Genomic DNA, 16773 nt, shown 5'->3' with positions numbered 1-16773 from the left:
GTCCTGCAGGGATGATACTTGTAAGAAACTTACTTTATTTGTCGCCATGTAGGCGATAATTAGTGATTTAGAAGTAGCTACAACACTGCAGACTGCGGATGGACTTTAGCCGCTAGCTAACTAGCCATGTATTAAAGCACCTCTTCCTGAGGGCGTTTCAGTGTAATAACTTCACCTTTATTTTTAGTCTTTAAAGGGGAACATTATCACATTTTCGGAAGGGTTAAAACTAGTAAAAATCAGTTCCCAGTGGCTTATTTTATTTTTCTAATTTTTTTTCAAAATTTTACATATCCCGGAATATCCCTAAAAAAAGCTTTAAAGTGCTTGATTTTCGCTATTTGCGGTGCCACTGTCTATTTCCCTGTGACGTCACATAGCGATTCCAACACAAACAATGGCGAATAGCACAGCAAGATATAGCGACATTAGCTCGGATTCAGACTCGGATTTCAGCAGTTTAAGCGATTCAACAGATTAAGCATGTATTGAAACAGATGGTTGTAGTATGGAGGCAGACAGCAAAACCGAAATTGAAGAAGAAACTGAAGCTATTGAGCGAATAGCTATTGACGCTATTCGGCCATGCTAACGCTATTCTGCGTTAGCATCGCCGGTAAAATGTGCAGACCAAACGATCAGGACTTTTGCATTGACACTGGATCAATAAGTCAATAACAACAAAACTCACCTTTGTGATTTCGTTGACTTTATCGTTGGAAATGCATCTGCTTTGAGTGTCGCAGGATATCCAGACATTCTTGTCATCTCTATGCCATCTCTGTCGTAACATCGCCGGTAAAAACCAAACGAGCTACTTTCACATCTCTTGACACTGGAGCAACTTAAATCCGTCGATTGGTAAGTGTTTTTTTGGCATTAAATGTGGGTGGAGGGAAAGGCTAGATGTAAATATAGCTACAAATAGGCATATTGCACACAGCTAGCCTAAATAGCATGTTAGCATCGATTAGCATGCCGTGCTAATCGATGCACATTTTACGTAAATCAACTTGAATCCGTCCCTGATCGTGTTGTTACACCCTCCGACAACACACCGAGGAGGCATGATGTCTCCAAGGTACGGAAAACAGTAAAAAAAACGGAAAATAACAGAGCTTATTTGACTCGATGTGGTAGGGAAACATGGCGTTGACGACCGATGTGACGTCACATTCTGACGTCGTCGCAAAGAGATCGATAAACAGATATGAAATAAAATAGAAAGGCGTTTAATTTTCCAAAATTCACCCATTTAGACTTCGGAAATCGGTTGAAAAAATATATGGTCTTTTTTCTGCAACATCAAGGTATATATTGACGCTTACATAGTCTGGTGATAATGTTCGCCTTTAAGCCAAAATGTGTCCGTTCTCCCTTTTTTGTCTACACACTGTGTCTGCTTGTAAGTACTCCGTGATTGTGCGCTGCCGAACATGCTCCTCTGCTCGTAAACCAGCAATGACACAACGGGGGCGCAGGTGGGTTACTGGGTGGTGGACTGGTACTTTTCAGAGGCGGTATAGTACAGAATATGATTCATTAGTATCGTGGTACTATACTAATACCGGTATACCGTACAACCCAACTTTCTACAGGTTTGTTTGACTCTCATTTCTTTGCTTTCCCATAAGAAATCATGAAAATAGAAGTAGTCGTTCCAGGGGTCAGCTTATACTAATGTTAAACTTTAAATACCATACAAGCACTGTTGAATGTATGATTTTAGCAGAGTCTATGATAATACATGTCTTATAAGTAAATAATAGTCATAAAAGTACAGCATTGTACAGTGGCCTAGGTTTTTGTGCACCCCGCATTTAAAATTATTCCATTTTCTCCCCAAGACACTTTGGTACTGTAAACCATCCCGGCTATCGTACAGCTCGACCATGTGCGTAAATAACTGGTACACTTGCCGGTGTATCATTCCGTGGAGTTCATTCCCAAACAAAAAATTCCAAGCATCGGATTAATCGATTAATGGGATCAGTCGTTGTGGCTTGTGCAGCCCTTTGAGACACTTGGGATTCAGGGCTATATTAATAAAATTTGATTGATTAAACTTTGATTGAATTGACTAATTCCATTAATATATAAAAGTTTGATTTATATTATGTGCTTTAATTAATCGTTAAATGAGTGTAACTTGGGCTTGGCAATATATCGAGTTTCTAAGATATATCGAAATATTTTTAAAGGCCTACTGAAATGAGATTTTCTTATTTAAACGAGGATAGCAGGTCCATTCTATGTGTCATACTTGATCATTTCGCAATATTGCCATATTTTTGCTGAAAGGATTTAGTAGAGAACATCGACGATAAAGTTCGCAAATTTTGGTGCTAACAGAAAAGCCTTGCCTGTACCGGAAGTCGCAGACGATGACGTCACATGTTGATGGCTCCTCACATATTCACATTGTTTTTAATGGGAGCCTCCAACAAAAAGAGCTATTCGGACCGAGAAAACGACAATTTCCCCGTTAATTTGAGCGAGGATGAAAGATTTGTGTTTGAGGATATTGATAGCAACGGAATAGAAAAAAAAGACAAACAAAAAAAAACGCGATTGCATTGGGATGGATTCAGATGTTTTTAGACACATTTACTAGGATAATTCTCCTTATCTTTCTATTGTGTTGCTAGTGTTTTAGTGAGTTTAACAGTACCTGATAGTCGCAGGTGTGTGTCCACGGGTGTGTTGACACGCAGTGTCTCAGGGAAGTCGACGGCAGCTTTATGGACGGCACAAGCTCAGCTGATCTCCGGTAAGAAGCGACTTTTTACCACAATTTTTTCACCGAAACCTGCTGGTTGACATTCGGCCGGGATCCATGTTCGCTGTGATCCATAGTAAAGTTTCACCTCCGGGAATTTTAAACTAGGAATCACCGTGTGTTTGTGTGGCTAAAGTCTAAAGCTCCCCAACTCCATCTTTCTACTTAGACTTCTCCAATATTAATTGAACAAATTGCAAAATATTCAGCAACACAGATGTCCAGAATACTGTATAATTGTGCGTTTAAAGCAGACGACTTTTAGCTGTGTGTGTGTGCAGCGCTCATATTTCCTAACAGTCCATGACGTCACTCGTACACGTCATCAATCTGCGACGTTTTCAAGAAGAAACTCCTGAGGAATTTAAAATTGCAATTTAGTTAACTAAAAAGGCCGTATTGGCATGTGTTGCAATGTTAATATTTCATCATTGTGGGGCGGCCGTGCCAGAAACCTGAGGGTTGCAGGTTTGCTTCCCACCTATGGACATCAAAGTCGCTGCCGTTGTGTCCTTGGGCAGGACACTTCACCCTTTGCCCCCGGTGCCGCTCACACCGGTGAATGAATGATGAATGAATGATAGGTGGTGGTCGGAGGGGCCGTAGGCGACAACTGGTAGCCACGCTTCCATCAGTCTACCCCAGGGCAGCTGTGGCTACAGATGTAGCTTACCACCACCAGGTGTGAATGAATGATGGGTTCCAACTTCTCTGTGAGCGCTTTGAGTATCTAACAATAGAAAAGCGCGATATAAATCTAATCCATTATTATTATTATATAAACTATCAGACTGCGTTGTGGGTAGTAGTGGGTTTCAGTAGGCCTTTAAACAAGATATGAATTAAGAAAATATCAATATAATTTTTTCCATGTTGAAATGATCAAACGCCGCTTATTTGTTGTGTTCCTTGTTCCCCCCCGCTTCCCATCCCATGGGCTACTAAACCCCTCCACTTCCTTGCAAATCTTTACCTCTAAATCTGAGTGGCATGACCTCTGAACTGCAATTCGGAAGCCACTCTATTTCAAAACACCCCTTTTTTCTTTTGTATCACAATTTTAAGCATCTACACGCTGCCGCCACCGTAGTTAGTGTATATTGGTGTGTTATGGTGGTCACTTTTTCTATGGTCTTTGAACGCACCGTGTCAGGGGGAGAATTAACAAGTGTCGTGTGTATGGGAGTGAAACACGGAGGCAAACGGGTGTGCTCGGAGGAAATACTTGATGGAATTGGGCCCGATGTTGGCATAAAATATGCGGTTCTCTCCAAGGTTTCTCATAGTCATTATTGTCACGGTCACCCGCGTCCCACTGGGGTGAGTTTTCCTTGCCCTTATGTGGTCTCTACCAAGGATGTTGTTGTGGTTTGTGCAGCCCTTTGAGACACTGGTGATATACGGCTATATAAATAAACATTGATTGATTGATTGATAAAATTGGCCATTAAAGCTAAAAAGAGCGCCAGACTTTATTTTCTTCTGGACGCTACAAAACATTGTATTACCGTGTTTCCTTAAATTGCCGCCGGGCATGTAATATGCGCCTGCCTTGACCTACTGCTGGGTCAAACTTGCTTCCCAAAATTATTAGCGCATGCTTACTATTACCGCCGGGTCAAATTCGTGACGTCACGAGTGACGCTTCCCCTGTCGTCATCTTCAAAACTGCGGATGCGGCAGGGTCGGCAATCTTTAGCACTCAAAGAGCCGTTTTGATCCATTTCACAATGACAATGGGAGCCGCAAAATTCTCTTGAAATGTATAATGAAATTACACAGCGTAAAGACTTTTTTTTGCTTGCACAATTGTGTTCATCAGCCACACCGGTTACACTGAAGGTTGTGATATAAACAAGTTTAACACTCTTACTAATATGTGCCACACTGTGAACCCACACCAAACAAGAATGACAAACACATTTCTGGAGAACATCGGCTCTGTAACACATTATAAACGCAACATAACAATTACCCAGAATGCAATGCATCCATGACTCATACTGCTTATATTATAGACCCCGCAAGCACCAAAGTACACCCCCCCCCCCCCCCCCCCCCCCCATCGCCCCTCCGTGCGTCGGTTGAGGTGGGCGGGTTTGGTGCTAGCGGGGTGTATAATATAAGCAGTAAGAGTCATGGATGCATTGCATTCTGGGTAATTATTATGTTGCGTTTATAATGTGTTACAGAGCCGATGTTCTCCAGACATGTGTTCGTCATTCTTGTTTGGTGTGGGTTCACAGTGTGGCACATATTAGTAAGAGTGTTAAACTTGTTTATATCACAACCTTCAGTGTAACTGGTATCACCCAGTATGCCTTCCAATCTCGTCCGTGTGACGATAAAAGCTGCAAAATGCAAGCGTCAATCGAAGGTTATTCCAAGCCTTCAGTGCTGACAATAATAACCATAACGTTTTTTATAGTAAATGATCTCTGCGTGGTGGTATCCTCACATCACACTCAATTTTTTACTGCATGCCATTGGTAAGCGCAGGGGTGAGAATAGGTAATAAAGTTATTAGCGCCTGCTTACTATTACCGCATTCCTTGAATTGTCGCAGGAGTGAGAAGAGGTTTTAAATTAATTAGCGCACCGGCGGTTATTCAAGGAAATACGGTACTTTATTTTCTTAGGTGGGGCGGCTAATATGAAGACGTACATTAAGGAGACACTCTAAATGTAGTTAAACCAGATGTATAGCAAAGCACTTTTATTTTGAAGGTGGAAAAGTGTGATTGTTTTGAGAAAATGTCTTGACATGTTTTGATGTCGGATCGACTGTTTGCAATAAAAAAAGTCTCCTGATGACATCTTTATTTTCTGTTGCGCTTACCTTAACCGTAATCTGAACACGGAAATTATGTACCACCCACCTCCGAATGACACATGCAGCAGGTGTTTGCTGCACGGATGTCGCCTCTTTTCATGGCAAAAAATAGTCCTTTTTTGTCGGGAGAACAACTTGTTATGGCTTTGAACCTGATTTCCATAAGGTAGATTTTCCTTTGTCTCTTTCTGCTCGCTTGTGGCTCATCGGTGACAAGTGAACTGCAACCAAGTTCCACCCACTCCTGCAAGGCTCAAGGGTCAAAAAGGAAGTGTTCATGTTAATCGGTCATTAAAAAAAAACAGTGTCGTTATTGGGAGTTATAGTTAACACGTTAACTTTGACAGCCCTGGGTTTTTTTCTTTAATAAGTTTTAATGGCAATCCAATGAATCCAACCCAGACACCCAAAGACATGAAAACACATTTTATAAATATTTATTATAGATTTACGGTGAGCAAAGGAAAGCAGAAGGGGGCCACCTTCATACGTCTTTCATAAGGGTGTAACGGTACACAAAAATGTCGGTTCGGTACGTACCTCGGTTTAGAGGTCACGGTTCGGTTCATTTTTGGTACAGTTAGAAAACAAATTATAATTTTTTGGGGTTATTTATTTACCAAATTTATAAACAATGGCTTTATCCTTTTAACATTGGGAACACTATAATAATTCAGCACACGTTAATCAACATTAAACTGCCTCAAATTGTTGCTCAGATTAAATAAAATGACAAAAATTTTCTTCTACATATAAAAAGTGTTTCAAATCAACTAATCATGCTTAATTTATCACAGCATTTGGGAAGCCTGTAGTTGATTTTTATTATGTAAATGTTATATTTTTATCAACATGTGATAGCAGGGACCCTGCCATTCAAAGCTTTTCTCTCCGTAAAACACACACACACACTCACCGCAAAATGAGCTAACGTTACACTAAAAGCTAATTAGCCTTCACCTCAAGCCAGAACTGCGAGCAAGCTGAGCTGCAGTTTAAGTTTCGAGAAGGTCAACGGGCTCATAGTAATGTTAGTAGTAGTTGACTGGGAGGTGTTTATTATCATTTGGGGAGAGTAGGCTGCCTTATGCTCACCTGCTAAACACCTATTTGTTCGACGCTGAAGCATTTACTACATGCGCTCTGCTGATTGGCTGTTACCGCTATATATGTAACCAATCAGATGGTTGTGTGGGTGGGACAATGCTGGGTGCTGAGACAGAGGCAGAAGTAGCAAAGCAGCTTGTTAAGACTTTAGATTAGAAACTCGTTCAGTACACCCCCGTACCGAAACGGTTCAATACAAATACACGTACCGTTACACCCCTAGTCTTTCATGAATTCAGTACTGTTTCTCTCCTTCTTTGTCTAAGTACTTGTACTCACAACTTTCTTTGGCACCCTAGCGGCCTTTTCTGCAGTTGTACTTTTTTAAAAAGAAAGAAAGAAACCGAGTCACCAAATAATTGTTTGCTAGTGCGCTTGATTTAGCATAATGTTACGGAAAAGTTTCTATGCGCAATGTTTAGCTGTACAATAACCCAGACTGTATACGAAAAACAATTCCATCAAAGTGCAGTGTAGTCAAAACGGAGGTACCACTGTAATTAATGCTAATAGGGGGGTCCCCATCCAATACCGATATTGGTATTAAATCTGTTAAATAAGATAAGTTTGCTTTCTCGCCAACCTCAGATACTTTTTCCCAGAATGCCTCTGTGTTTCTGTAATTGAGTTGCAGGAAAATAAGGGGGTAAGTCGATTGGTCCCTAAAAGATCAACAGTAATAATACGACTGAAGGAATGGTTACAAATTGGTTAATTTGTTTTGCCCAAAACTAGCGATCATTTTATACATTCTGCTGTGTTTCTATCAGGGCTGTTCAGCATCATCATGAAGAGGGCCGTAATTTGGAGAGCCCAAGGGCTCAGGGGCCGGACATCGAAATGTGTTTTTCTTTGTCTGAAAGTGCCTCCGCAAGTTATATTCCTTTGAGGCTGTGTTTACTTAATTTTAAAGTAAACACATCGGCTTTTGCACTGCAATGTCAATAATTTCATTATTCCGCCCTCACTACCTGTTTCCACAAGTGCGGCTACTTAACAGTGTGAAGACAAATAAGCTCCATTTTTTTTTTTTGGAAGATTGATTTTCCTTCTTTTGAATTATTTTTCTTTTTAGTTTTATTTCTTTACACTTTTTTTTCTTTATTTAGGTTTGCAAGACTGAAACTATACAAACCCCGTTTCCATATGAGTTGGGAAATTGTGTTAGATGTAAATATAAACGGAATACAATGATTTGCAAATCCTTTTCATCCCATATTCAAATGAATACACTACAAAGACAAGATATTTGATGTTCAAACTCATAAACTTTATTTTTTTTGCAAATAATAATTGACTTAGAATTTCATGGCTGCAACACGTGCCAAAGTAGTTGGGAAAGGGCATGTTCACCACTGTGTTACATAACTTTTTCTTTTAACAACACTCAATAAACGTTTGGGAACTGAGGAAACTAATTGTTGAAGCTTTGAAAGTGGAATTCCTTCCCATTCTTGTTTTATGTAGAGTTTCAGTCGTTCAACAGTCCGGGGTCTCCGCTGTCGTATTTTACGCTTCATTATGCACCACACATTCTTGATAGGAGACAGGTGTAGACTGCAGGCGGGCCAGGAAAGTACCCGCACTCTTTTTTTTACGAAGCCACACTGTCGTAACACGTGCTGAATGTGGGTTAGCATTGTCTTGCTAAAATAAGCAGGGGCGTCCATGAAAAAGACGGCGCTTAGATGGCAGCATATGTTGTTTCAAAACCTATATGTACCTTTCAACATTAATGGTGCCATCACAAATGTGTAAGTTACCCATGCCTTGGGCACCAATGCACCCCCATAACATCACAGATGCTGGCTTTTGCGTCGATAACAGTCTGGATGGTTCGCTTCCCATTTGATCCGGATGACACGATGTAAAATATTTCCAAAAACAATTTGAAATGTGGACTCGTCAGACCACAGAACACTTTTCCACTTTGCATCATTCCATCTCGGGCCCAGAGAAGCCGGCAGCGTTTTTGGATGTTGTTGATAAATGGCTTTCGCTTTGCGACGAACTGTATTTAGTGACAGTGGTTTTCTGAAGTGTTCCTGAGCCCATGTGGTGATATCCTTTAGAGTTTGATGTCGGTTTTTGATACAGTGCCGTCTGAGGGATCCAAGGTCACGGTCATTCAATGTTGGTTTCCGGCCATGCCGCTTACGTGGAGTGATTTCTCCAGATTCTCTGAACCTTTTGATGATATTATGGACCGTATATGTTGAAATCCCTAAATTTTTGCAATTGCACTTTGAGAAACGTTGTTCTTAAACTGTTTGACTATTTGCTCACGCAGTTGTGGATAAAGGGGTGTACCTCGCCCCATCCTTTCTTGTAAAAGACTGAGCATTTTTTGGGAAACTGTTTTTATACCCAATCATGGCACCCACCTGTTCCAAATAAGTGTTTGATGAGCATTCCTCAACTTTATCAGTATATATTTCTGCTTTTTCCAACTTCTTCGTCACATGTTGCTGGCATCAAATTGTAAAGTTAATGATTATTTGTAAAAAAAAAAAAAGATTATTTGTAAAAAAAAAAAAAAAAAAAGTATTAGTTTGAACACCAAATATGTTGTCTTTGTAGCATATTCAACTGAATATGGGTTGAAAATGATTTACAAATCATTGTATTCCGTTTATTTACATTAAACACAATTTCCCAACTCATATGGAAAAGGAGTTTGTACAAATGTTTACACATATAGAAATGACACAACATTCACACAGCAAACATTGTATGTGACTTATCACTATTAGCTTTGTCGTCCTCTCCTGGTTGAATTTAGCACTACATGTATTAAACAAAGTTTGATCTTTACACTCGGACAAAAACAACACACCCTCAAATACAAAATACATCAGAGTCCAGCAATTTCAATACAAAACAAAGTAAATATTTTTATAAACAATATCTACTTACAAATGTTTGACCAAGTTTCTACCATAGCTGCTGCTTGTCTGCATCAATGTGTCCGTCACTTAAAAGGGCCGACAGGCAACAATGACAAGAATATTCATACTTTGTTGTCCGGTCGTTGTTAAAAGTCCTGTGTTATCTTCATTGTAACATGTATATAAGACTTTTAAAGTAATTTTGATAGTAGGATATTATTGCTAATATAGACACTTACGTCATGTGTTGTCTTCATTGTAAGGCTATATACAACTTTTCATTTTTTGCGGCTCCAGACAGGTTTTTTTGTTGTATTTTCGGTCCAATATGGCTCTTTCAACGTTTTTGGTTGCCGACCTCTGGTCTAGACTCTGTTTAATCTCATTTCATGTCAAATATTGAGACCAAACATTTCCCCTTAAAAATGTAACAGCAATTTTAACACCAGTTCCCAGAGTTTGACATTCTTTGTTCTTCCTTCTCATTGGGAAAACCTCCCTGAAGTTCTAAACCTGGCTCAGGTGTTCTTATCTGATGTCTTCGGGCCCTTTTTCCACCTGAATTAAAAATGTTCGCCTGTGGGATGAAAAACGTGTTTACTCAAGCTTCTCTGCCAACCTCACACAGACTTTCTCGTGTTTTATTTTTTTCTTTCGTCGGTTTTCGGTTGCCTGCATCCCACTCCGTTGAACTTGTTGGGGAGGGGTGCTTGCTGTCGGTCCAGTCCTCAGTTCTGGGCCAGATACTTCGCCCATGTACTGTGTGGACCTCATTGTGCCAACACTATGAGCGCAGTTTCTATCAAGATGATCCCTACAAACTTGTGTTGTCTGCTTCAGTTTTGTAACTGACGTTCTTTCCCCATCATTTAGGATATGAAAAGACGGAAGACGTGTCAGAAAAGACTTCATTAGCAGACCAGGAAGATGCCCGACTGATACACCTTAACCAGCCGCAGTTCACAAAGTTCTGCAGCAATCGCGTCAGGTAAGAAGTACTTGGTGTATTATTTCTACTGTATATTGTCTGCATTGTGTGTGTATATATAATTAATACTTTAGAAACACTCTGTCCGCCTAATTTACAATTAATTTCCGCCATGGTCCACATTTCTTTTAATAGCTACACTTAAACACCCGCGGTACACTAGCCATTGTTGCTTTTAACTTGGGATGTTCCCATCAGGATTTTATGCTGCTAATTCCCATACCGAGCTTCCCTGAGTCAGATCGACCAATACCGATTACGTGTATATTACGATATTTTGCCTTGGCCTTAAATGAACACTTGATGCATATAATCACAGCAGTATGATGATTCTATGTGTCTACATTAAAACATTCTTCATCATACTGCATTAATACATGCTCATTTTAAACTTTCATGCAGAGAGGGATATCACAACTAAGTCAATTGACCAAAAGTGTATTTATTAAATACTCTTCATTCTCTCGCGGGTGACTTTTTAAATGAAAGAACAAATTAATAGTGTTGCTTAAGGGTGTAACGGTACACAAAAATGTTGGTTCGTTACGTACCTCGGTTTAGAGGTCACGGTTTGGTTCATTTTCGGTACAGTAATAAAACAACAAAATATAAATTTTTTGTTATTTATTTACCAAATTTGTAAACAATGGCTTTATCCTTTTAACATTGGGAACACTATAATAATTCTGCCCACGTTACTCCACATTAAACTGCCTCAAGTTGTTGCTTTGAATAAATAAAATGAAAAAACCTTTCTTCTACGTATAAAAAGTGCAACATTAAACAGTTTCCGTTGAAACTGTTTAATGTCAACTCATTATGCTTAATTTATGACAGCATTTGGGAAGCCTGTAGTTGATTTTATTATGTAAACGTTGTATTTTTATCAACATGTGATAGCAGGGATAGCTTCACGGTGGAAGAGGGGTTAGTGCGTCTGCCTCACAAAACGAAGTTCCTGCAGTCCTTGTTTCAAATCCAGGTTCGGGATCTTTCTGTGTGGAGTTTACTTGTTCTCCCCGTGAATGCGTGGGTTCCCTCCGGGTACTCCGTCTTCCTCCCACTTCCAAAGACATGCACCTGGGGATAGGTTGATTGGCAACACTAAATTGGCCCTAGTGTGTGAATGTGAGTGTGAATGTTGTCTGTCTATCTGTGTTGGCCCTGCGCTGAGGTGGCGACTTGTCCAGGGTGTACCCCGCCTTCCGCCCGATTGTAGCTGAGATAGGCGCCAGCGCCCCCCGCGACCCCGAAAGGGAATAAGCGGTAGAAAATGGATGGATGGTGATAGCAGGGAGCCTGCTATTCAAAACGAGGCTGCTACATTACTAATGATTCAAGTAACTATTGCTGAAAAATAGTACAATTGCAATAGGAGAGACTATTCATCCTTAAACACAATGGAATTCAATGAAATAACAGACAGACAGGGCTTTGCTGCTCCTAACACACACACACAGCAAAATGAGCTAACGTCATGCTAAAAGCTAATTAGCCTTCATCTCAAGCCTGTACTGTGAGCGAGCTGAGCTGCAATTTAAGTGTCTAGAAGGTCAACGGTCTCATAGTGATGTTTGTAATAGTTGTGACTGGGAAGTGTTTTTCATGATTTGGGTAGAGTCCGCTCCCCGATGCTGAAGCATTGACAACATCGCTCTGAAGTCTAAAACACTGCTGATTGGCTGTTACATCGCTCTGACTACGCACTGCTGATTGGCTTTGTATGTTACCAATCAGATGGTTGTGTGGGCAGGACAATGAGACAGAGGCAGAAAGCAGACCAGCTTGTAAAGACTTCTGCTTCCGAACTTGTTCGGTTTGCCCGCGTGCCGAACCGAAACCCCAGTACCGAAACGGTCCGATACAAATACACGTACCCTAGTGTTGCTACCTTTTTGTTGCTGCATACTATCTATATTGCTGTTGTCTGCTGAATAATTTCCCACTTGAAGCCAAACCACCGCCAGATGATGGATCCCCTGCTCTTTATTTTGGGCATTTATTGTTCTTCCTCCATTTGTGATCAGTTTCACACCTTTTCTCTCTTTTATTGTCACAAGCTCCGCTACGCTCGACCTGCCTCAGCTAACGTTAGCCATGCTTCTACTTCTCCGATCGGCGAGAGCTATGACGCTAGACTCGCGAGAGTATGTGACGTATGTAAGAAGGCGGGCTTGTTTTACGTCTCTGTGAGAAGGAGACGAGAAGGAGTGAGAAACGCCTGCAATGTAGTGCACGCAGTTAAAAGCAACTCGACCTGCCTCGGCTAACGTTAGCTCATGCTAACGTTAGCTCTCGGCGAGAGCGTGTGACGCTACATGCGCGGCAGTATGTGACGTATGTAACTAGGCGGGCTTGTTTTATGTCTCTGTGAAAAGGAGACGAGAAGGAGTGAGAAACGCCAGTAATGTAATGCACGCAGCAAAAAGCAACTGTGTGAGAACTAGATATGCGCAGATAGGCAAAATATATCATCCGCAACCGCATCACCAAAGTCGTCATCCACCCGCCGTCCACCCGAACCAACATTTTATCAGAACCGCAACCACCCGCCCGTTGAAATACATCAGAGGCCGGCCACCTTTACCACTCAAAGAGCTCTTTAAACCCGTTTCACAAAGTAAAGAAGACAATGGGAGCCGCTAACGTTCTCGCGAATATCCAATGGTATTCATCCTGATGACAAGAATAAGGGGGTGCTGTGAAGCCATTGCCTTTGACACCTTCAACATGTACAAACCGATTATTAGTTCAACAACATGTTGTATGCAGCTTCCGCAATCACACATACAAGATTGAAAGGCATACTGGGTGATACGGAGTACACTGATGGTTGTGATATAAACAATTTTAACACTCCTACTAATATGCGCCACGCTGTGAAGCCACACCAAACAAGGATGACAAACACATTTCGAGAGAACATCCTCACAGTAATACAACATAAACACAACATAACAAATACCCAGAATCCTTTGAATCCCTGATTCACTTCCTGAATATATTTTACACCCCCGCAACCCCAACCCCGCCCACCATTCCAATGCACGTAGGGGTGTGGGGGGTGGCGGGGTTTGCTGCTAGTCTGGTGTATAAAATAGTCAGGATGTATTTGTTGTGTTGCGTTTAAACTGTGTTACTGGGAGGATGTTCTCCCGAAATGTGTTTGTCATTCTTGTTTGATTTTGGCTTCACAGCGTGGTGCATATTAGTAAGAGTGTTAAAATTGTTTATATCACAACCATTAGTACTCTGTGTCACCCAGTATGCCTTGCAGTCGTGTGCATGAGTCTGCGGAAGCCACACACAACATGTTGCTAGACTGACAAGCAGATCGTACATGCTGTAGAAGGCGACAAAGCCAATGGTTTCATAGCACGCCCTAATACTTAGTAACTGGGTGACTGCCGGCAGTCATTCTAGAGAATGTTTGCGTCTCCTATTGTCTTCTTCGCTTTGTGACACGGGTCCTAAATGGCTCTTGGAATGGTAAAGGATTCCGATCCCTGAACCGTATTTATCAAATATTTCCGAATGGTTCAACCGCCACCTGCCCGAATCCAATTAAAATCAATTTTTTCGTCATGTCACCCGCCCGACCCGCGGATACTCCGCAGATGAGACCGCAAACCGCGCATCTCTAGTGAGAACATATAATCGAATATTACGATATAGTCATTTTCTATATCGCACAGAGACAAATCTGCGATATATCGTTTATATCGATATATCGCCCAGCCCTAGGCTGGGTGTAAAAAATAAACTTCCCCCTGGAGAGACACCACCTTAACTAACAAATATTCCTGGGGAAACACTGAAACGTATTCGCTGTTTTCCGTAGTACTCCATCGTCCACGGGAGCCCGCATTCTCGTTGTTTCCCCTTTGACAAATGGACAAAGTTTTTCACTAAGTAGAATCACCACTGACCTCGACATTCGAAAGTTCTCTTGCCGTTCCTGTGGCACAACACACTCTGTGACAAACATATCCCACCAGGCTACCGTTCTTCCAGTCCTTATCCGAAGTGTGTTGTATCCCAAATAGCTGCAATTGCCCGTATCCTTCTCTTAAGGTATTGATTTGTGATTTCCACCAGCGTCTGTTACGAAGCTGGCTGTGGCTCGTTCTTTCTGACGTCACTTCCAGTGTTGGGCGCGGCCTTTTTCAGCGTCACTTCCCCTCCGAACTCAGTTTGTGAACGAGCGATGAGTCCGTACAAAGCTAAGAGCCGGAGATTCAAGAAATACACGGCGCACTTACCTGTGTAAAAAATGATCCAAGGAGGGGGACCTTAAACGATGGGTTAGTGTGACTGAGACGGGTTTATGTTAAATAATTAATAATTTAATGAGTTATCGGCTTAGTGTAGACAGGGCCTTAGTGTGATATTGATTTTCTTCCTGACAAGTACACCATTTGTTATTCAAGCTTACCATGAATTGATTTACGTTTTACCCCGACTTAAACAAGTTGAAAAACGTATTCGGGTGTTAACATTTAGTGGTCAATTGTACGGAATATGTACTGTACTGTGCAATTGACTCATAAAGGTTTCAATTAGGGATGTCCCGATCCAGGTTTTTGCACTTCCGATCCGATACCGATGTTGGTTTTGCACTTCCGATCCAATATCAGCCGATACTGGCCTATCCGAGCATGTATTAAAGTTATTTAGCCTACTTAGTTGTCAGATTCATGATGAAAAGGGTTGATAACAACAGCCAGCGGAATTAGGTGAGTTTGAATAATACACAATGGTTGGTAACAAGAAACTGACCTGTTTATTCAAGGATAAACACAAAATAGACACAATTATACATGACAAACAGAAATGGCATCATTAAACAGTAAAAAAGTGAACAGTATGAAGTGCTAAAAATGGTTTAAACATTATTAAAAAAAAGCAAAACACAGACAACCTGAGTGGGATAAAATGTCTATAACTCAGCATCAATACTTGCTCTTGAACAAGTGTAAACTTAAAAAAAAACAAAAACTATCTACACACTCCCTTCAATTGTTTGCCCCAGTCAGGGTGGGGGCAGTTGAAGTCCTAGCATAATGGGGAGATTCTTTCTAACAAAGACAAGCACTTCAAGATGCTCAGGTGTCAGCCTGCTCCTCTGTTCATCAATGATGAGTGAGGCTGTGCTAAAAAGCCTCTCACTCTCAAGAGTCATTAAAATGTCTTACAACTTTACCACCACGCTTGACTTTATTGTGGCATGTTTTGCACTCCACCTCTTCATCTTTTTTGTTTTGTAGGGTAAATTAATCCCACACAGCTGACATTTTTACCGTAACTTTTAATTCACATGGCCGTCTTAACGGTTAGGACACAGACCTGTGGATGTGTTGAAGGTGTGCTGGAAAATGCGGAACGGAATTTAGGGAGCAGCAGAAAAGTGGAATGTATTATTTAAATTGGTATGTTGGAAAACACGGACCAGAATTTTCCTTAAAACTGGATCTGGATGGGCATTTTCCCATGCCTTGCCGATACGCATTTTTTTGCCAATATCGGCGGCCGATCTGATCCAAATATCGGATCGGGACAACCCTAGTTTCAATCAATCAATCATTCAAGACTCCGAAAGTTTTGATATCTCTAAGACTTGATATCTCTCCCAGTGCCCATTGTAACTTTAAGGCCCAATTGCTACCAAATTTGGGACACACCTTTACAGGATTGACAAGCACTCTTATGTAAATTTAAAAAAGACTGGTCTAAAAAACATCAAGAATGATGTCTTTGTAGTGTGCAACGTGTATGCCGGCATGGCTTTCAAAGTGAAGTGAAATATATTTATATAGCGCTATTTTCTAGAGACTCAAAGCGCTTTACATAGTGAAACCCAATGTCTAAGTTACATTTAAACCAGTGTGGGTGACACTGGGAGCAGGTGTGTAAAGTGTCTTGCCCAAGGGCACAACATCAGGATGACGAACGCAGGCATCGAACCTGGAACCCTCAATTTCCTAGAACGGCCGCTCTACCGACCGACCCGGCACAAATGGGTGTCGTGAATTTTTCCTGACTGTACACGACTTGTTAGCTGAAATTGCCGCACGTACTTGAAGGGGGTGCTATTTTTTCTGTCAATGAAATGTGGAAATTTAAAATGCTTTCGTGCAAAGTCAGCACTTCTCCACTGTGACTGTCCCCGCGTCTTGGA

At 41.2% G+C, this 16773-nt stretch overlaps 1 protein-coding gene across 5 annotated transcripts in view; it reads left to right on the top strand.

Moving 5' to 3' along the window:
- The window catches only part of LOC133546053 (phospholipid-transporting ATPase IA-like), a 441030-nt gene that overhangs the window by 63392 nt on the left and 360865 nt on the right, over positions 1 to 16773 (top strand). For all 5 annotated transcript variants that reach the window (XR_009804972.1, XM_061891880.1, XM_061891879.1 and 2 more), the window contains exon 2: positions 10481 to 10595. Coding sequence is in view for 4 of the 5 variants with exons in the window: in XM_061891880.1 (XP_061747864.1) it covers positions 10481 to 10595 (115 nt within the window). In the remaining variant the exon portion in view is untranslated. The remainder of the gene's footprint in view (positions 1 to 10480; positions 10596 to 16773) is intronic.

Source organism: Nerophis ophidion, linkage group LG29 (genome assembly GCF_033978795.1).
Source record: "Nerophis ophidion isolate RoL-2023_Sa linkage group LG29, RoL_Noph_v1.0, whole genome shotgun sequence".
Lineage (NCBI taxonomy): Eukaryota > Metazoa > Chordata > Actinopteri > Syngnathiformes > Syngnathidae > Nerophis > Nerophis ophidion.
Note: the sequence above shows the minus strand (reverse complement) of the source record. Positions and strands in the feature narration are given on the sequence as shown.